This window comes from Gavia stellata, chromosome 2 (assembly GCF_030936135.1).
Source record: "Gavia stellata isolate bGavSte3 chromosome 2, bGavSte3.hap2, whole genome shotgun sequence".
Taxonomy (NCBI): Eukaryota; Metazoa; Chordata; class Aves; order Gaviiformes; family Gaviidae; genus Gavia; species Gavia stellata.
This window is the reverse complement of record NC_082595.1, coordinates 20,815,707-20,838,781: the sequence shown is the minus strand read 5'-3', so window position 1 is coordinate 20,838,781 and position 23,075 is coordinate 20,815,707. Positions and strand designations below refer to the sequence as shown.

Sequence of the window (23,075 nt, the reverse complement as noted above, 5' to 3'; positions counted from 1 at the left end):
GTTATCAGCACTGATCTGAGCTGGACTTTCAAAATAAGCACTGCAGCCAATAGGCTAAACTCATTGGAAAACCTGTGTGCTGAACAATAAAGTGCTGTTTACAGCTGCTGACAATCTGGTCCTAGGAGACAGAAAAGCCATCAGCAAAAAGCTACTACTGGGGCAGTATGAAATTTAGCCAAAAAGTCTGCTTTTTCCATGAGTTAAGCCAATGCCGGAAAGTTTAAAGGGTCCTTATCACCTTCATTTCTGCTTCATGTGTGAAAACGAGTTATGACCTTCCACCTGCCCACAGCACAGGCAGACTCCCTCTTTCTTTGGTTTTACAATAGTGTTTTCCTACTTTTTGTACTTGTTTTTCTCTCCTCTGTTATGGGAAAGACCCACGTAGACAAGAGGGGAAACTACTGGACAATAAAGCGAAAACAATGACACTGACAGCACTCAGAGCTCCAAAAGGCACAAAGTAAACACAAGAGAAAAATATTTTTTCCCTTCTACCCTTGTTTGTTAAGCCATTAGAGGTGCGACTTATTTTCAGCCAAAGAGGGGAGAAAGCAATGTTTACAGCTGGCAACAGCACTTGCTTTTTCAGTTTGTGTCCTTTTGAAAAGCCATAACCTGAAACAAACAAGTACATGAGTATTTTGAGAGCCTACACAGGGGAAACAGAAGTTCACATCCACCTCAGTGCACTGCTCTCCGATCACAACACTGGTGTGCTTCTAACCTAAGGGTATGCTAGGAGGCTGATAAAGCAAGCTTGCAGTTTAGCATGAGCCAGCTTGTTTGGGACTGCTAAATCACGCTCAACACCTTAAAAATACATACATACTTCTGTAGCATCCCTGTTGTCCAAGGGAAATTGGAAGTTCAGAGAGGAAGCAGAATCACAAGCCTGACAGTCTTTAGCAGCAACACCACCAAGACTCTCTACTGCAGTCCTAAATATGGCAGAACTAACAATAAATCATGTGCAATGAGCAGACAGTTGAGGGCTTTTGTGTACTGGCCTTCATTAACCTAACAGGGAGCTGAATTAACTTCTAGTACTCTAAGAACCCACAAGAGCCTTTTTGACACGCAAAAGAGTCATCAGATCTTAGTGAGAATCCTCTTACTCCCCACTCTACTCTTCCCACTTCAGCAGAGTTTAATTTTCATTTCCCAGGTGCATAACCCGTTACAGGGAATACTCTTTTGCCACAGGACCTTTCAAGCTCCAGCCACTTCTCATAACTATCTACTGACATGAATCTTGCTTCCCTTCTTCCCAGTTCTATCTTAGGTACCTGACTGGTAAGTGTCTAGTTTCTAATTAGGCCAGAGGTTGGTTGAGGCACTTGCCACTTTATTAATTCAGGTGCAAATAGCAGTTTAATGGAGACACATAATCAAAGCCCCCACCATGTTAAAGCAGGTTACCCACATGCTCTGGCTAAGTCTAACCCATAGCTAGAGGAGCCCCTCTGGGGGCCACCAGCTGTAATGGCACATCACCATGAAGCTGCACACTTCAGGGGTTTGACTAGAGAATAGAGGAATCTCATCAAGCGAGCCAGGGATTGCCAGCCAACACCAATCCTAAAGATGATAAACTACTCAGGGAAGAGCTACAAGCAAAAAGGCTTCCTGGGGTGAGTGATGCATGGTGAAAGCTCAGTTTGATGCCCCTTCCCTTGTTGTGTTACTGTTTTGCACAGTAAGGAATAAATTTTTATCCATTCCTTAGACCTGCAAGGAAAACCTAACCATGACCACAGTACATATAGATCATGGTATTCTAAGTCACATACTAATGTGCCTAATGTGGGAAGCAAGTGTGTGTCCTGCTCCCCATAGTTATTTTACTGCACAATGACAACGCTTGAGAGAGGGTGATCCTAATAGATGGAATGGAAGGGCAATGCAAGTGAAGCCTTTAGGAAACAAAAGTTGCTAGGGAAGAAAGGCAGATGGAAAAACAGAGTAAGATGCCTAAAGTTTGTGGAAGAAGAGTGGCAAGAACAACCATGGTTAAAAGGAGGAACACTTTGTTCCCCTATATAAATGCTTGCTTACTTAATTCCCTTCTTGATCTGCTGGAGTTCTGCTTTCAACATGATGCACAGTAAAATCAAACACATGTATCCAATCCACCACAAGCCTAATAATCTCCATAACCCATATCCCCTCTCCCAGCTTCCAGTTAAGAGATTCCTTCCAGTGCAGCGGGAATAATGTCTGGAAAACAGTAAATATCAGAGCATCATACCAACAATAACAAAGCAGTGGCTGTTTGCTTTCATTAATCAAAGCTGCTCTCTCCACATATACAAAGCATGTTTTCTCTGGAGAACAAAGAAATCACAGCACACTAAAAGGAAACAATAGAGTAAGGAAAAACAACAACAGCTGGCAGAAGCAAAGTGTTTTCTTTCCTGATGGAAGAGTAAAGCCTCCTGTTTTGCCTTCTTTTAATTTTTTTTTTTTTTTAAACTTTCCCCCTCAAACAGCAATAAAGTAGGACTTGGCTTACCCTAAGTCCTGGAAGAGGGAGGAGGAGCAGCAACATATTTTGAGGAGAAAAAGCTAGCTGGAACAAGGGGTAAGGGGAAGCTCTGTGCTCCTACACCACCCCAGCATCACTTCACCATGTCAGTGTGCAAAAGTAAGGCTATCCACTGCAGCAACAGTCATAGCCTTGCACAGAAACTGGCAGCTCTAGCACAGAAAGACATCTCTGAAGGTGCTGATGCAACTCAACAAGAGGCTCTCTGAAGAGCCTCCTGGGTTCCCTCTCACTAGAAACAAGTTTCCAGCACTCGAATGCACTGACAGAAAACACCAGCCTCTTTACAGTGAGGAGCAGTGCAAAGAGAAGCAGAAGCTGTCAACTTGAAGACATTACATTCCCAGCAAAAAGCTCTTTAACGCTGTCAGTCTCTCTACCTTTACCAGTCCAGGACTGACCCAGTTGTAGGAATCTTAATTCTTAGAAAAAACACTGATTATTTTTGCATGAATGCAGCTAGTCACCAGCTAATGCTCATGACAAGGTAGTACTCTCCCACAAGGGAGACACATTCTCTGGAGCATCCTGCTGTTAGAAACCATCAATCTCTTTGCAAAGCAGCAACATTCATTTTTAGATGATCATAATTTGAACTGTATTATGCTGAGATAGATCTATACCAGTGACCTTCAAAGACCTGGATTCAATATGGAAAACTTTTCCCTTGTCAGGCTTGTTAAATTGTTTTGAAACATTAAAAAAAAATAGAAGAGACATTAAGTCAGATTCCCAAGTGCCTTTCACAGAGACCTTTGCTTCCAACCTGTGAATCACTAGCAGCACCTAGTGGCCTCAATAAATTAAACAAGAGATTTTCAGGTTGATCATAGAATGAAATATAGCGAAGTCAGTTCTAAACAATGTTTATCAGCTTAGTTACATTATTAGCTTGAATTACAGCAACACCAGCATTACAGAGATTCTCTAAAATGCTCGTATTATTTCTGTAATCCCCGGAACTCCTCCTGCCTGTGTCAACCTAGATTCAGCCCCAAGGGCACTTCAGGTAGCCAGAGCCTGCCATCAGCATAGCCTCTGCTACAGTGATCCAAGCACAGTAGCAGGAACATACATTTTCCACAAGGCTAGAAAGCATCAGGAGAGTTCCCAGAAGCTGCACACCATGTTCACATGGCATGCAGGAGCGTAACCTGGGAGGCAGGTGCTCACACACAGCTTAAGAATAACTTTACACAGTGACCCCCCAAGAGAGTACTACGTGCTGCCACACCAGTTCAGAGGGAAGAACAGAACAAAACTCAGATCAATTGAAGATTAATTTCTCCTGTCCGCTCCTGTTCTGACAGCTTCTCAGGGGGAAAAATGCACAGTACAGCTGGGACGACTAGAACATTTAAAATAGATTAAAATGTAAAACAGATGAAGCAGACAGAAATCCCCACAAATTCCCAGCTACTGTAGCAACTGCTTTTTACTACCAAGAAGGAAAAGAAACTAAAGCAAAGGGAACATACAGATACTTTTATTGCTCACCTTTTATACAACAGCACACCTTCAGCCATTTTCTTTCACAGCTTGACAATGTTTATGTACACAAAAAACCCAGCAAGAAGCATTATGTGGCTTTCAGTAAAGAAAAAAACCCCAACATTAGAACATCAAACTCAGCCAGGCTTTGTTTTCTGCAGCAATAATAAAAGGGCTTCCTCCAGGCAGGAACTACACTTCCCAGGCCGTAGTGCATTTCTTTAAAAAGACAACCCCCAAAACAAATTGCCCTAGATTTGCTGAGCCAGTGGTATTAACTTGCAAACAAAATAAATTTCAGTTTGTCATTTCTTCTAGCTGATTTCAAGTAAAAATTAGGTTTGGAGGAGGAGCAACTTGTTTTGGATGGATGCAGGTCAGTTTGAATTGCTACACCTAACTACAGGCCTACACACACTATCGGTTCACAATTTAGCTTAGTTTTAAATGATCTTTGCAGATTTTGGCGGCGGTCAGTCTTCAGAGTTGAGCAGGTGGGAAAACTTTGTTTAGCAGGAGATAAGGCTAATGAACATGGCGTCCACAGTAGAGCTCATATAATAGACAACAAACCTGCCTGTCAGTGGGAGTTCACTGTGAGTGCACCCGTGTGTGTAGCATCTTTATGACTAAAATGAGAGGCCAGCAAGCCAAAAAAGCAATACTCAGAACTGGTTTTAGGATATGTAATCAAGCAATGATTGGGGGAAAAAATGCAGAAGTTCTATTGTGTATTTTAATAGATAAATTTGACCAGACAGGCCTTGATATTTCTCTAAATCAAAGCAGAAGGCAAACACAGCAGGTAGTTTCAGAACACAAGTGTTTTGAGCAGAGGGAACCAGTCCAACATCTAAAAAGCATGGCTATTAGTTGATGTTTACGGTGCAGTGGGTAGTGATGATGCATTTAATTCAGACAGTTTGGGGGGCCAGGGGGAAGAGAGGTCTACAGATAGTTGTACTTCGCTCAATGCAAAACATCCCACCCAAAGAGATTCTACCTGCCACATACAAACCTGTACTAATTCAAGCAGCGATTAAGCCAGGCCTCTGAAACCAGGTTTCTATTACGTGAGCTCTGCTGAAGCAAAAGTTTTTAGCAGCCTCAGCTTGTGAAATGTCTTCCTTGTCCAAAGCCAGATTGATTATACTGATAACCTCCATGCTGGAAGTGCTGCTCAAATTGCCCCCCTTGATTAAAGTTCTGTCCACCTCTGCCCCCCCAGCCTCCTCCTTGACCTCCACGGCCACCACGACCGCCACGGCCACCCCTCCCTCCTCCACGCCCACCCCCTCGGTCACTGTGGGACCCACCATCTTGATATCTGTTTTCTTGCTGGTAGCCGCCACCACCACCCCCTTGGTAGCCACTTCCTGAATATGAAGACGACTGGTAGCCACCATAGCCTCCTCCTTGGTAGCCGCCACCGGTGCCACCACCACTGTGGTAGCCACCTGTTTGAAAACCTGCATCTCTGTAGTTGCTCTCCCTGTAGCTGCCATCCTGGTAGCCACCACCTCCACCATCTGTCCAACCTCCTTGAAGCTTGTTTCCTCTTCCACCTCCTCTGCCACCATGATCATAACCACCACGTCCTCCTCGTCCCCCTCGATCATGGCTTCCTTGTTCGTGACCTCCTCGCCCTCCATATGATGAGTCATAGCCTCCTCTTCCTCCTCGGTCGTGACCCCCATGGTCATAACCTCCTCGCCCTCCATATGAGGAGTCGTAGCCACCTCTTCCTCCTCTGCTGCCGCCTTGTTGCAGACCAGCCTCTGGTCTTTTCTGCCACGGTGGCATCTCAGGAGGTGGTGGTTCAATTTCATTGGGCCTTCCTCCTCTGTCAGGCACTCTGCCCATTAGCACCTGCAAAGGGAAAGGGAGAACTGCCACAGGAGTTGTAACACCTCACAGAAGAGTCACGCTTACTGATACACACCACAAACAGCAGCCACTCAAAGGTTCTTACATCTAGAGGATTTCATCAAGAAATGCTTCCTTTTGTACATTTAAATGTGACAGACCTTTGTCTCCAATTAATAAAAAGTAAACAGGGATTATCTAGTACTCCAAGCACTGCTAACAAGGCACATTTGGAGAGCTGGATTTTTTGTTCAAACAGCAGGCACACCAGTAGAGGCAGCATCAATAGAGTCTTTCATTAAACTGTTTACTAGTGCAGACTGCTAATTTCAAACAACCACAAGTACAGTGCAACACAGTCTCTCTCCTGAACAGTGCTCTGAATTGCTGTAGAAACCATTGGCTAAGATGACATCTTTGGTAAACCAAGTGCAAAGATTTTTATCTTTCATTGAGGACACACAGAGGCAAACTTACACACCAACAGACAGCTGTCAGACAGTGCTGACCAGAGTTGAGGAAAACTCTAGAAGGTCTTTAGCTGTCCAAGGATGCTGTGATATTAAGAATTTAGCAAGACTTAAAATGCAACAGGACACTTGCATTGCTTCAAGTTTTAAAGTAACATAACAGAAAAATTTAAAGAGAAGCAGGTGACTTTGGTACTTTATGTTACTGTCTTGGAAAACATTTAATATTGATAATGGAAATAAGTTAACAGGGTATGGATCAGCAGCAGGGCAGTATCGCATTCCTAGTAAAACATACACATGGTCTCATGAGTGCCACCTGTCTTCCCACCTAATTTCTTTTATATCCCACACTCCAACTACACTAAAAAGGTGTAAAAATTATCTGGGGTGGAGGAGGGGTGGTCAAATCAGCACACCACCATTCCATCCTACATGACAAATGGAGAAAAGCATGCATGTACACCCAGAAATTTTAAAAGTACCAAGTACACTGCTGTACATAGCTTTAAGTTCAGCACATGTACTTTTGTGAGCCTATTACTCCTGTAAAAATCATAATTTTTGAAACAAGGGAAATTCCTCAGTCTAAATCATGTTCCTACTATGTCATTGCTATAACTACCCACTTGACTATAATCTAACCTGTGAGATCCTTGTTTTGTGATCTTAATACATTCTGTTTACATAGACCAGAAACATGGTTATTATGTAGGTACTATTTTAGACACAGTGACAGAATTAGGTAGCAGCAGTGTAATGACATCAGTAATTCTGATAAGACGGAGGAGGCCTACTCCCACTGAAAGTAATCATAGATATTTCAGCAATTTTTTACTGCCCTTAAGAAGGGGCACTCTGAACCTAAACAGGTGAAATTGCAGTTCCCATAATGCACTGAAGCATAATCTGGAGTACATAAACACCAAGTTTCTTATCCTTTCTTTCCAAATTCCACTTACAATCCTAAAAGAAGTAGGATTTATTACTACATTCAAATTACTTAAATATTCGTAACAGAACAAGCCTTTTGTCACCAAAGGTACCTTATTAATGGCACATGCAGTCTTCTCTCGGATGGACCCACTGCTCGTTCTCATAATCTTTGACAGATCCTGCCGAGCTGCCAAGAGATTTGCAACAGAAATAGTGCACTTAGTAGATAAGAGGGCACGTTTTGGCTGGTAGACTTTAGCCAGTTTTTCTGTTTGACTCTGTTGGAGAGAAGAAAAACAAAACCCAGTCAGCTAAAGTAATAGGAAAGCAATGGGACACCTCACCAAAAGAACCAAATCAACACTGAAGAACAAGACACTACTGCAAATAGAACAAGAATTAATATAAAAACAGTGAGAACCACTTTGTAACTAAGAATCACTGCAAGAAAACTAACATTTGTGAAATTAATTCCTTAAGTAATACAGGAAACACTATTCTGACTGAACTGACAAGACACTGATCTTCTGACAATTTTAAGATTAACAATATATACATGCAGACTGTATTACTTCCAGGCAGTCAAACACAGAAGTATGTCATATAGTTATATGAATTACTGCTAATGTCTAAAAGATACTGAAAGTGAAACACATCTGCATCCAGCCTCCAGACCTCCTTCTGTGCCTGCACTCTGACCCACACCCATACCAGTTAGGCTAGCATCACCGTATCTCCAGCACTGTATCAGCAGAAAAAGGCTGTGTTAACTCTTTCACACTCTTCATTCCAGTCAGCTTCTTCACAAAGGCAAGCCATCAAGAGATACTGGCAGAACTAAAGCTCTCAAATGCTTGCTCTAATTCAGTCCTTTGTCTCACATATGTAGTGCCCAATCTAGAGATGAGATCCTACATGTCAGCTTTGCCTTTTGTGCAATCTCTCTTCCTCTACTGCCTTTTGCCATTAACCATACTGGCTTTTTTGAACACCTCAAAAGTATGACAGCAGTTTTCCAACTGACAGACACAACAGACATCAGTACTACCAGCCATGAGTGAATACATGAGTTACATCTATCTTCAGTTATCAACAGAGTATAATGTGTGATGCAGTTAGATAAACCAGATCACAATCTGCACACAGACAAAAGGGCTGCTTTTTGTCTGGACCCCAGATGACAACAGCGGGGACCGGCAAACCAGGTTTTCCAACAAATCTCTTGACAGGGCAAGAACTTAGGAGCAAATTTTAAAGTCTGAAAATCGTATTTCCCATCTAAAGGCAGAAAACTAGAACTGGGAAGAATTGAGAGTATGTATTTCCAAATGACTCAGTGATAAGTTTTTAGAACCAAAAGCTTCTACTTTTCTATTATAAGTTGAACCGGGTTTATTGAAGGAAAACATGCACGTCATTTACCTGACGCTGGCTAAAGACAGAAGCAGCAGCAGTATTCACCAGAGCAGTAGTATGGTTTTCCCTGGCAAGTTTGACTGAGCTCTGAGCACAGTATTTTGGTGCTATGGTATCAATCTTTTAGGTGAAACTTGAAATTTTTTAACTTAAAAAACCCCTAATAATAAAGTTTGTACTGGTGTTTCTACTATCTGGAGAAGTAACTATTTAGTTATACTACTGTATTCTGATACTTTTCAAACTTTAAAATAAAAAAAAGTTACCCTCATGTATTAAAGCATTGCTAAAAGTTACTGTTAAAACAAACTGTATTGCGTGTCTGGAATACTATAGCCACATTCTCCAATTTCATGTTGTTACAATCCTAAAAAATTTAAATTTGCATTTCAATAGATATAAATGCACATATACAATTTGTGGGCTTTGTGAAAGGATTTCATGTAGCTGGTCAACTTCAAAAACATCTGAGAATTTGCCTAGAAAAAAAACCCAAACACGGATTTGGATGCCAAAGCTATAACACAATTAGAAGCCCCTGGTTTTTAATCTAATCCATACTTTTGCCCATTTTCATTCACTATTAAAATATTCAAACAATCAGATAGTTCTTCAATGATCTACTAAAAATACAAGGTTTGAGAGATAGGACACTAGTAGAAGTCCTGCTCAGGTGATGAAACAGAAAAGGGGAGAGGTCACAGTTTATTATTAAAATACATTGCTTTTTGAATAAATCATTTGTCAAGAAAAAACACTTGATGATTCACATGTCACAGTTTATCACTAATAACTCAGTCTCAAACACTGCCAGCAGCACAATTAACAGCGTGTTAGCAGATCTGGTTTAGTCCTAGAAAATAAGTGATATTTTTTAAATTTTGTCATTCCTTTTTCACTATGAAATATAGGAAATAGGGAAACCATGTAATTATTTTTAAAAGCAGATTGTGTGTCACATAGAGAGAACAGACGTCATGTCACAGCCACTTGCGCGGTTCAAAGACAAAAGAAGTGCATACAATATTACTCTATGAGGTAAGAACAAGTAGTGCCTTAGCAGCTTTTCTCATGTGCATCTGTGGAGGTGTGCTTGCAGACAGACACACTTTGAGTTAAGAAAATCTGATCACTGTGGACAGCACAAAGTAAATTAAGGGATGGTCAATAGGAAGATGCTTTTCTACCATCACGCAGACACAGCATGTGATGATTTGCATTACGGCACTCTGAACGCAAATGGTTGGATCAGTAATGTCCTCTTACTATTTTTTTCTAGTGGCCTATTTAACAGTATGTGTTGGCTTTGGTGTATAGTTACACATGGTCTATCTTCTCATTTTGCATACTATTTTAAAATCCAGCAAATCAGTTTTAAGTAAAATTTTTTTCAGTCATCTTATATTGTCATAAACTTCTTCAGAAACTCAAACCAAAACCAGACAACTCCTGTGATTATTTCTTACTCATGAAGGACGAAACAATGAAGCAGTTTTCCAGAGATACTTATTATAAAGCATTACCATCAACCAGGACTTCACAGCAAGTTGTTTGTACCTTAGCTCTGTCTGACCAGCCAAAGGACTGCACAGTTACATCCAAACGTTTGACTAATAGTTTTCTTCGGACTTCGTATTCATTGACTATGGCTTGATTAATTGCTTCAATTTTTTCCTAAAACAAGAATTTGCAAACATAACATATAGATTATAGATAAAATGTTTTACTTAAGATAATAAATTATGCGGATGGAAGAGAGTAAGACACACAGAGATATCAAGCAGGGTTTAATCCTGCAATTATCTACCTTGTCAAATGGGCCCACAGCAAGCTATGCCCACTGGCACTATTCTCCTGAAGGCTTTGAAGGCTCTTTCATCCTCACATTCAGCCTTCTACCATTTCTAACAGCACAGTGTTCGTTTTTCACAAGGGACGTAAAATCTGCACACACTGCTGAGGCATTTCTCAAGACCCAACAGGACAGAGAAGCAAAAGTGAGAAAATACTACATGCAACAAGATGAAGGAGATCCAAGGACATACATAAGTCCTAGGGACCAGGATGTCCTTGCCTTCTTAAAAAGTAGTAAGCTTAAGGACAAAGATAGAGCAAAGACAGAGGACTCTAAGTAAAGTACTGTAAGAGGATCTTGATTAAAGCACAGTCTTCGTACAGACAAGACAACAAAGTGCCCTACAGGGAAAAGCCATCACTAGAAACACACCTGGTAGCACACAGTGGTCTAGTCAGAGCAACAGTTGAGATATGCAACATTAAGGAAATTGTTTATGTATTGACTGAAGCCTGGCTGGAGCGGGGCGATGGGGCCCACTTTCAGCCTCAACAATACAAGCATTGAAGGAAGCAGACTGTTGGGAGCAGATGAGCATCAACATTAAGCAAGAAACACAAGAGAGACTTGCAGTCTTGCAGCAGTAGCCATAGCCTTGTGCTAGTGCAGCAGCAGTATCTAACCCGGGAACCATCCTTCTGGAACAGCAGGTGACAAAACCTAGCTGGAGATGACTGAGGCTTTACCACCTGGGTGTACAGCCTCTCCCAGCTTCCACCTGCACACTCACTACTTCTTGGAGAAGAGGCTATGAAAAAAGCAGACAACTCCAGCAGGACAAAGAGAAGGAAATTATGGGAAGACCCACAGGTTAGCTGGAAAGAAGCCACAGGAGGGGACGTGACACCATCTCAGCAAGGCTAGGTCACACCGAAAGTGCTGGCAAGGGGCAGGAGAGGAAGGCTTAAGCTACTGCACAAGCATGCAGGTCAGCACCACCACCATAAATAAATCTCCTTTATTTTGGAAAACTTTTGCTTGCATCTGGACATAAAGATTCATGAGCCTAAGATCTTACCAGTTGCTGAACATTCATTGTACCAACATATATGGAAAATATTGCAAGAAATTGCCTTCTCATCTTCAAAAAGAGATGAGAAGAGTCATTTTGCAACATTATACATGGAATCAAGATCAATACTTTATATACCTGAAAAAGGGAAACGATCTGTAATACCTGCAACTACTTACCCAGTGAGCTGGTCCCAGTTGTTTCTTCAATAAAGGTTTTCCAACATGATTAGGTGGAACCCTTGCTAGCGTTTCCTTCAGCTGTTAGGAGACATACAAAAATATAAGCATTGGCTAAAAAAAATAATTAGCTTTTCAAGATTCAAATTACAGGAGAGGACTCTTGGACAGTCATAGGCATGACAAAGAAACCTCCGATATCAAGTTGTTTTCTCTGGGACAGAGAACCAAGCACACTTCTTTTGGAAAGCAACTATTTTTATATTTCTGGTAGTCTCGGCTATAATTATTTAAAAATTAAGAGAAAGGACTATAAAGTAGATCTACAGTTAAAATAGAAAGATTCCATGAGGTACAGCTCCCCTTGAAGACAGAGGGATTATTCTATCCATCACCTCTTTAATTCAGGAAAAAAACCAAACACTTGTATCAAGAAGAGGGTATTAAGACTATGTGAAATATAACACAGCCTAAAGAAGGACCCCTCTTTACAATCAAAAGGAGAAAAGCTTCAATATGAAAATATAAATTTAACTTGCATTTTAAAAGTTTGGGCACAACTTAGGTTATCTTTGCCATCTCAAAATTTCTGAGGACTTCAGAGGGAAGAAACGGAGTAGCAGCAACAAAAACTTGGATCAAAGCAGGCTGGAATTATGAAACTCCACTTCTTCACTGCTGCAAACCACATTTTTCAACTTTCTTGGCTGTTCATTCCAGCAGTTGATTTAACACATTCAGTAACCTTTGGTTTTCCAAAGGTGCTGAGCCCAATTTATTTAACTTGAAGATTTTAAAACCAAGTGTTTTCAGAATAGCAGAGGTAGCAGTTCATTCAGGTATCAGCAGTTTCTTTTTTTAATGTGGTGGATCACTAACAAAGAGAGTCAATTATACAAAGATCCTGCTCCAAACTGTACTATGTATGTGCGAAGAAAACGGTAGCTTAATTTTCACATGCTAGATCAGAACATTGCCATTTTAAGACTCGCTTTTTAAAAACAAGAAAACTTTAGGGTGATCTCTTCTTATAACTATCATCTTAAAGTCAAGAGTAAAATTTTCACATTTTCACATTTTACTCAACTTCATGATGTATTTTCATTTACAGAGTGAAGTAAGTTTTTCAGTTATTAATCAGCTTTATTTTTTCCTTCTGAAATACTACCAACACCCAAAGTGTTCAGACTGTAAGCACCACAGCTATGTATGATTTCTAAAAAACTCTGTAGGTTAGAAATTCCTGCTGTATTTTATTACACTATAAGGACTGTTCACTTTTTTTTAGTATAACCACCTATGGATAAAAATCAATGAGATAACATTAATTTAACCTCAACGATTTTGCAAGGTGTATGCAAGTTTGACTTTAAAGCAAGACAATATAAAAGTAAATTAGTAAAACATAACAGAATTCCCAGATTAAAAAGATTTTTATCTATTTTGTATTCTGTATTTTTATAGTCTTTTTTGCCAGCAAAGCTTGCTAGCGTTGTTCATTGTTACTAATATTTTCTACCTTTTATAAAAAATGGAAGCACAGATTTCTTAGTTATCTAACTATCTAATGCCCACAACAATGCCAAAAAACAGAAAACAAACTGCATCCATTCTACACATTGGAATTCTGCTGAAACCCATCCTCCTCTTCTTAAACAGGTCAATCCAAAACGATTTCTTACAAAGAAATGAAGCACTATTTTCACTTGCTTGGATTTGTTTAAGTACAATGCAACTAAAAGGTTAGTCAAAAAACTTCTCTGAAAGTATTTTGCGGAGCTTTGTAATGATATCTGTTCTTTAAAGTCCACAAAGGTTCTCTTCTCCTGTTCTGCTCTCCCCTATCGTGCAAGTTAAGTTACTTAATCTAACTTAAAAAATTTCTGTCCCCCACCTTTGGTCTGTGCACTGAGCAGTCCGTTCCACTTCATTTGTTTCAGTGATTTTTATAAAGCAAAGAAAAGTAAATTTCTTAAAAAAAAAAAAAAACAACAACAACAAAAAAAAAAAAAACCCACCACCAAACAACAGCCTGGAGAACACATACATGTAAAGGAACAAAAATAAATGGAACCACAAGAACTGATGAAGCCTTAGGGAAAAGGTGTAAACTTGACTTTAGTTACAACACTTTTTAACCTAAACAGTTTTAAAACAGTAGGTTCCTGTAAAAACTTGTTCAGGTATATTTCTTGGAATCCATTTCTCCTTAACATTCTTCCAAGGCCTAAGCTCAGCATCTTCTGTGTCTCCTGCAACAGGTGATGACATTAAAACCTAGAACAGAGTAAGAAATACCTCACCCTGTAAGGCAATGATAGCAGTAGTGTCTGACCTCATGCCTTGGCGTGGAAAAGCCTTTAAATTCATTTTCAAAATCTTGATTCTTGGCATAGTCAGTAAACCATGTTAACTTTCCTTCACAATTCAAACACTGGAGTTTCACAAGAGGCAAATCCCTTCCTGGTAGCAGAACTATTTTCCATCAAAACAGTAACATCATAAATATTCTAGTTTTGTTCCTTTGAATCTTACTTTTTTTTCAATTCCACTGAAGAACTGGAACATCGTTATGTTGGCTGGAGGCTTGGACATGCCTAAAGCAATACATATGCCTTTTAGCTCCTGAAAGACTTCACTGCCACCTCCTTCCTGTGCTTTTTTAGGAGGGGCGTTCACACACAGCATTCTGGCAGCTTCCAGTTCTGAGATGAGGTATGCTGGGGTAAGAAAAATTAGATTTCAGCGTCAGATATAGCCGAGTTAAATTATTTTAGAACCAGTGAGAACTCAAGTGCTACAACCAACAAATGCACAAATGGACTGTTTTAGAAAGAGTCAGGGCTATAATTTTGGTACCCATGGAATGCTCACATTATAATAATCACTGAGCCCAATGCTAGAAACACAACAAACAGGGGAAAGGTTTAGTACAACCAATTAAAGCCTGGAGAAAATCCCTATGACTCCGACAGGTATTAATCACAGAGTTCAACAGAGCACAGCTCTTTTCCTTCAGGCTTTGCCCAGCAAAGACAGGAGATGACTAGGAGCATGGAAATAAGCAGGATGAGGGACTGGTACATGCACCTTAAGCTAGACAAGCAAGTGCTCCTTGAGGCTCTAGGAAACAAAGCAAGGAAATGAGTAGGGAGAAGTGAAATGTTGAATGAATTTCCTCTACTTCCCCAGGCAAGATGCAGAGTGGAAAAATAACCCCACTTTTTAAAGTACTATTGAGAATTCAGGTTTATAACAATTCCAGAAAGGAAGGCAGTAACTGATGAAATAGAAGCTAGAATGCCTGCAGTGCTCTTCAATATCAGAACTGCAAGAGCCTACCATCACATTATAACTCCTCTATCAAAAAAACAAAAAAAATATTAAAATCATGTAATTTCTGAATATGGTCTACACCCGAAATTTCAGCACTAGGTGTAGTTACAGTGATATAAATTTAGAGCACAGCCTTTGCGTGCAATTGTCACAACTTTAAGTTTCAATTGAAAAAAATGCACAGGTTTAACAATACTTTTATCATGAAACATAGTGGGTGACCATAAAAGTAACGTAAATAATTATTTCTAAATACAAGGATTGAAAAACAGATACTGCACTGATAAAGACAGACTTGTGGGCTAAATCCATGGCTATGGACAGCTTACTACCTAAAAAATTGGGACAGATGAAAAGATTAAGAAAAGAACAAAGCATTTTAATGATCTCTGTAATTTCTTCTAGATCTCTAGAATGTCTTCTGCTAAAGACACAGAACACCTTATAAATAATAAAATTCTTAAAATATGTAAAGCAGTGAAGAATCCTTTGTAAGTTCTTTCAATGGTACTTTACACAAAGTTTTCTTATATTCAACTTTCAATTATTTACACCCCGTTAGGACCTCCTGAAAAAGAAACTAGCAGCAGAATTTTGTTTCAAGAATTCAGAGATCACATTCAAGCTACCTTCAACCTCCTCTTACAAAGACTGAAATTTTGAAGTCTGTCACTGTAAGACATAAACGTTCTCCAGGTAGTGATTCTTTTTCACAGACCTTTTCTGAACCAACCTGAAACTCTTGCGCTTTTTTTTTTTTTTAAGATGCCAGTACTTAATATTGTATTCTAGTGATGCTGCACACCAAGACAATCCTAACTACTTATGTTTATTTGGTGCTTTCCTCTCCCAGCAATACTGCTACATCTTCCAATTGACATAAACTGTGCTGCATTTCAATAAAATGTAAAATACCCTGGCATTGCATTAAAGAGGATTATTCTGTTTTTCCTGAAAAAATCTGGTTTTATGGCTCACATACAACAGGATACCCAATAAGTTAGCTTAATGTAGGTGAAGAAAGCTATGCAAAAGTTTTAAGTATTACTATCATGGTACATGCAAAAGGAATTTGGCATCTATTTCAGTTCCACATTTGACGGTAAACACAGTATTCCTGCCAGATGGGATACCAGAGTTCAGCTTCCGAACATGGCCTTATATTACCAAAACGTACATCACAGGGGACCTCTGGGATAAACTCTGGGATAAATTGTGTGTCACAAACAAGCCAAATTTATTGAATGGCTTGACTTACAGAGAATAAGCTGAAGGGCAGATTGTTTGAGTTACAAAATACTTTAAATGCAATAATTACCTCACTTCATCTGACATTTTTGAACCTACTATCAAAACAAAGTCAGATTAAGTCTTACTACTCATCTTTCTTCTACTGTTGAAATACAGGACCCTACTCTGTAATTAATTTCTTACATCTCAGCTGAGGGCAGAACTAAATTTGTTTTGAAAAGTTAAAGAATCAGTAGCAACTCAGGAAGCAAATAAAACATTAATTTATATCGAATTTAAGATCAGATTAAAACTAGTATTACAATTTCTAACTCTGACACTTGTAAAAACCTTTGGTTTTTTAAATGTGAATCAACATCACACACTTTTTTGAAATTTAAGTATTCCTCCAACATTTCCTAAGCAGGAATAAAACCAATTTAGGTATTGAGACCAGCTGGGTGGAAAAGTAAAGGGAAGACATGACCATTGCTACCGCTAATTTCTTTTCAATCAGCAGAAAGCAACATTGAAGCTATTTACTACAGGAGATAATCTAAAAGAAGATAAAACATTTTGTCTTTTTCACAACAATTCCAATTGTTGTCAGAGTGTAGGAAAACACAAGTCTTATTGCACCTTGCAAGTCATCATGGTGCAGGCTCCAAAATGATGATGCATGTGATGTTAGTGGTCATTTTTACAACCCTTCTAAACAAAGTTCAGTGGCTAAATCCCAGCAGAACTCTCCAAATTACCCCCTCTTCAGAGCACCTCTTGAGAAGTAATAGGACAGGCTTTTTGCTAGTGAATGTGAAAAAGGTTAATACTCAGAATATTTTCTATCCTATACTGGCTACAGAGTAACTGGTAAGTTTATGAGACCGAAAAGGATAACATTCTAACACCATAAATTACAGGGAAAAATAATTCATAATTTTAAGTAACTTTTTATACACTGCGGTAAAAAAAAAAAAACAGTACCTCATTAAGTGTAAGAAACAATACTGATTCTCGCACAAAAACAGATTTGCTTGCAAGCACCCTTTTAACTTACTAAGCAGCAAGAGACAGTTCTTTTGATTATGAAGACGTTTTGTCACATCCCCTGATGTTAATGATGCATATGGACAGTTCATTTCAGCCAGCAATCCACTCATTTCAAGTTGAAATTCTTCTGCTTCGTTTGGACCTTAAAAGGAAAATAATAATTTGTTTACAGCTAATATATCTATCTCTGGCTACGATTAGAATGAACTAGTTTGTTTGTTGTTTTTTTTTAAAAAAAAAAAAAAAAAATGCTTTGCTCCAGACACAGCACAACCTGTTTGGAGCCATGATATTCCTCATTATCACAAAATTACGTTTCACTGGCAGCTTTTCCCAGCTATAACAAACAGCCACTGGCAACTTCTACAACAAAAAGTGACATTAAAAACATCACAAATTTTACGGGGCTATTTTAAGTATCAACTAACTGTCCCCACTACAAATGCATTAGATAGTTCTGATAAAGTCACGAATAACATGGTTTATGAGCTCTCATGTTTTTACTACTTCTCCCTGTAAGCTCACATTTGTCAATTGATCTTATTTTGTACCAAAATCCTTTAAAAAATAATTAAGTCTTGTAAGCCAAAGCTTAGACTGATATTTGTGTCAGAAATTAGTGAAACTAATCTCAATTTGTTAAGCCAAGTTATGCAAAAAATAGTGATAGGTTAACAGTTTTTCTTCTTTAGAAAAGGGACTTCAAGACAAAATGTCTGTTATTTATAAACTCAAGTCACACAAAATGAAGGTAAGACTTGACGGTACTACAGATAAAACGTTTCTATCCCCGTGTTTAAAGAACTTGAAATAGGTGTTAGAATACTGCTGGATTGTATTTTTACATAAATCGTATAGTAGGAACCTTATACTACTAGAAGAGATGAGATGCTGTATTGTTACAGAGAAAGGGAGTCAAATACACTAAAGAAGAAAGGATGGACATGTCAAAAACATAGAGAAAAAGGCATTATGAGTTAATACACTAGATATTCAGAAGTACAGGTTATCATACCAATTTAACAATTTAATCTGTACAATGTCATGACTAGTTGACTGAAAATAATGTTTTTGGAAAACTAAGGTTTGTTTCCTCCACCAAAATGATAAACAAACAAACATACATTTTCAGGCTCCTTCTCACAGAGTGTTTCATAAAGAGGGAAAAATACATACATAGTAAGTACAGCATTAAGGTAACCAACAATAAAAAGAAAATATGGTTACTGTAGTCATGAGAATGTTTCCTTAAACAGTAGGTATTTCTTACACCAAAATTACAAACAGAAGTGTTGAAATAAAAGTATTCTCATGATCTAATTAAAAAAACCCACTAATGTTTCCTTAAATCCATCTAAGGACTTTAAAAAACTCTATGTTTGAACAATTAAAAGAAAAAGCTAATTTCAGAAGAAAGACTGTTTGATCCTCACTATTATTTCAACCTCTACTGGCTGTTCATTAGGCAAGTTTGAAGTGGAAAATATCCAAAATCTGACAGTGTGCAGATGATACTCCCTGGTACAACAGATTTAGCAATTGTCAGCCCAAATCTTTATGGCATGCAAGAACACACATTAAGTGCACATTTGTGCTAGAGTTATGGCTACTTACTGTTAGTTGCCTGCACATTTTCCTCTAGTTTACAGAATAGCCGTAACTCAGATACCAACCAAGCACAGAGTTTGGTGAATTCGGGGGAACTGGCTCCACGAGAGACTGCCTGAGCCAGCGCTCCGTCATCTAACAATGGACCTTTGTAACTGACAAGTAAAACAAAAGCACAGTTTATTAATGTTTGCTATGACTGATGTCCTGTGAGAGACTTATTTTATACTGTATACATATTGAGAGCTACACCCTCGTCACATCTGCAATGCTGAACATCTAAACTGGTAAGATTCCTGCACCAAACTGTAAGAAAAAGCATATTGAAAACATCTGGGTAAACCCAGCATTTCCACGCACATTAGCTTGCTGCCAAAAAGACCGTGTCACAAAATATCACCATCAAAGGTTTCATCCTGGAGAATATTATCACATACAGCAGCAACTTCTCTGCCTCTATCTCTTGAAGAAGTTATTTACAATATACCTATCTAGGGCAACTGCAGTTTCAAAGTATCATTCTTGAGCACTGCTTTACAGTATATGTTGAATAATTACTGCGGAACTAGTGCATCCTTTCTGTCATTCCCTATCATGTATTAAAGGGTTGCCATGCAAAACAAAGCCTCCGATGCAAATGTTACAAAAGTGATCTGCAAAACAATATCCTCTTTTGAAAAATTACCTTCTTAAATGGGCACAAGAAAAATAAATAGAATTAGCTCTTTGCATAAACAAAACAAGCAAAAATCAGGCCTAGTGCAAGAAAGCATGAGTCTACAGAACAGGTCTTAGAAGACACAGTTTTCAGGACATCTGTGTACTGATATTCTGTCAGGGGGAGGAGGAAGAGTAGGGAGAAGACTGCCTTATTAACCAAGTAGAAGCACAAAGTTAGAGCTTACCAGAGTATTTAAGAAAAAATGCACAGTATTATTTTGATATACTGCACCCAAAACAGAAAGACATCCAAGAGTGAGCATAATCAAACTGAAATCCCTCTTTCGAACTTCCAGGTAAAGGCACCCCTATGTCACAGCAACCCAGTGAATCCAGTCAACTCTTGGCAAACCTCAGAAGTAAAAAAATCTCTCAAAGACCAAATTCCACACTTTGTTCTTGTGCTTAATACCACATATAAAGGATTTGATCTTTGCTGTAACAGCCTGTTACTTCATCCAACCAAAATGAAGAAGCCACACTCAAAAATAACTTTTACCTCACAGAGCAGCTCGATTAACGACACAGAGTTAATCTACTGGCAGCTGGTGGGAAGCTGTAATCTGATGTATTACAACCCTGCTACATTACCACACTAGGCCAGACAATTCCAACAGGCTAATTAGAGCAAGTTTAAGTTCCATCCCACAGAGGTGTCAAACCTACACATGTATAGGAACATCTGGGAATCAGAATAGAAACATCCAGTTATAGATCAAAGTAGAAGGGAAGTGATGACAAGCCTTTTGCTTTGGCAGGATCAGGATTTAAGTCACTGGTCACATCAAAGGCCTCTTTTCTAGAATTTTTCTTTGACAGGTATGACATCTTGACTGTGTTATGTCTGATAATTATGACTTCAGCTAGACATCTATTTGACCAGTAATCCAACTTGCAGATTCCTGATTGCAAGCAGCTTTTTCGTTCCATTCCTGCCAATAGCACATGTTGTAGAGCTACACTCCTCCTTTGGTAGCATTATGCTGTCTGGTTTGTTTGCTTTTTCAATAGTTCAACAAAGTGACTTACAAGGCAAGAGGGCACTATTTGAGCACCTCAAGCACAAATCTAAGAAGAAACAACTCTTTGACGTGCAGTGCTATTAAAAAAATAATCAAGTAATATATTAGAAATGTCTTCAGTGTCTGGTTAGAAAAAATAAATTGAGCTGTGAAGGATCACGGAGCTACTGCCAAAGCTTAAAACCTCAAACATCCCAGTCTTTCCAGACACAAGGAAACAGAAGTCGTTTAGTCACATGCAGTAGTTTTCCCAGTTGTTACCAATACTGTTGAAGTCCCATGTCTTCCGCTCTCCAAATTTTCTTTTTAATCACTGTTGCCAATCTTGGTTGACATGATTTATTTTTTAATCTGCTTTCATTGTTTGCTTTATTTGTTTATGTCAAAAATTGACAGCAACACTTTCTATCTATAATTACACAGATAAGGAGCACAAATCACAAATCCTTGAAGCCAGTAATATGCTTTTAAACATATGGCAGAAAAAAGAAGCCGATCACAGTATGTGCATCATGGCAGTGAACTTTTCACATTTCAGTCAGAGAAATACCTGCCAAAACAGAAGCCTATTTGTCAAGTTTTGGAACTATCATCACCAACTTAGCCTGGAAATATAATCTTTGTTGGAGCATAATGACTCTAGCCACAAAGTGATTTATGGGAATGTGGCCAATGCGAGTAAATACAGCTGTCTGCATAGAACCACCAGCAGTAAAATTGTAACTGCCTCTTGTCTGAACTCTCAACAGTTTACAGACAGGCAGGCTTACAGTAGGGCACGTTCTCCTTGCTCTTTCATATTTATGTAACTTTTACTGACTCTGATAGAGTAACAGATTTAAACAACAAAAGTTTCCTGTGCTATATTATATAAAAAAGAAAGCAAAGGAAGAAAATACTGTGTTATTTACAATTTTTTTTGCTGTCTATTATGTTTCACTAAATATGAAGCCTAAAAGTTTTCCTCCCCCCTGACTTCTCTTAAAAGGTTTCTTCCTCTCTTCCCCAGTCTCAGCTAGGATGGCTCTATTGAACACAGGGCTCACAGATGAGATAGCATCACGAGAATCAAGGCGATCAGGACGCAGGAAGAGCTAAAATGTTTGCAATGTTTTCAGCCGTACAGCTGAAAAACTGCTGTACCGCTTGGTGCTCTTCTCAAGCCCAAGCGGCACCACCACCAGCCCCGCTATGGGGCCGGCACCTCAGCTCTGATGAGAAAAGACCATTCCAGGTGCTGCCCTGGGCCGCGGCCCTCCGGGGCGACACCGGCCCCGCCTGCCCGGGGCGGACAGCGGCGCCCCCCGCGCCAGGGGCCCACATCGGGACCGCCCTCCTGCTCCCGGCCCACACCGGCCGCCCGGGGACGGCACAGCCCCGCCAACGGCCGCCAAGCGCCCCCTCCCCCCGCCAGCGCCGGCCCCGGGACAGGGCGTCGCTCGGCCTCGGGCACCTACCCCAGGTCCTCCAGCGACTCCAGCACGTCGCTCTCCAGGAGCTCGAACTCCATCCTGCGGCGGAGCACGGAGGGGGAACCTGCGCGACAGCGGGACTCAGTGCCCCCGGTTCCCGCAGCCCCGCCACCTCCCTCCCCCCACCGCCCCCCCACTCCGCAGCCCGGCCCCGCGGGGGGGCTCAACGGCCGCACCCCGCCCCCACCTTGTGGTGTGGGGGGAGCGAGGAGCCCCCGCCGCGCGCCCGTCCCCCCTACCCCGGCGGCCCCACGTACGCTGCTCGCACGCTGCCGCACCGCCGACTGCCGGGTTGGCATGTCAGGGCGGGGGGGAGGGAGGAAGGAGTAGGTCCCCGGCCTGACCCCTCACCCGGCTTCTCTCGGGCCACCCCGCCGCCATGCCTGATCGGCGCCGCCTCCTTCCGCGGCGGTCCCCGCCTACCCGCCGAACCAGGCAGCGTTGCTAAACGGAGACACGGGTGCGAGGACGGGCGCCGGGGTGTTTCTGTGGGACAGGAGCCCGGGACGAGCCAAGGATCCCACGTTTCTGTTCAGGCGGCACTCCGGGCAGACCCGGAGGAAGGACCCCTCCCTCCCCGCCGCCGAACCCCCGCTGGAATGTGCTATAGCGAGCGGTGTCGCGGCAACAGGCGGAGGGGGACGGGGCGGCAGAAGGGTCAAACTGCGTCGCGAGCGCCTCCCCACCCAGAGGGACCCCGCGGCACCACAAATCCCAGCATGCCGTGTGCCGCACAGGCCCCCTTGCGGCCGCCGTAGGGCCGCCTCCCGCCGCTCCTGTGGGGCCGAGCTCAGCCGCCGGGGCAGGGCGGGGGATTGCTGTGCTGGGCCCGCGGGCGGCGGGTGGAGGTGGGGGCTCGCG

At 40.8% G+C, this 23,075-nt stretch overlaps 1 protein-coding gene across 1 annotated transcript; it reads right to left on the bottom strand.

Moving 5' to 3' along the window:
• Positions 1-4,021: 4,021 nt before the first annotated feature.
• On the bottom strand, positions 4,022-22,500 carry FAM98A (family with sequence similarity 98 member A). Its single transcript, XM_059831277.1, has 9 exons — positions 22,472-22,500; positions 22,200-22,278; positions 19,007-19,155; positions 17,400-17,534; positions 14,312-14,496; positions 11,777-11,857; positions 10,288-10,404; positions 7,425-7,592; positions 4,022-5,911 (listed from the first exon to the last, which is right to left on the bottom strand). The coding sequence occupies exons 2-9, from the start codon at positions 22,250-22,252 to the stop codon at positions 5,150-5,152; spliced, it is 1,650 nt and encodes a 549-aa protein (XP_059687260.1). The 5' UTR covers positions 22,253-22,278; positions 22,472-22,500; the 3' UTR covers positions 4,022-5,149.
• Between the last annotated feature and the right edge of the window lie 575 nt (positions 22,501-23,075).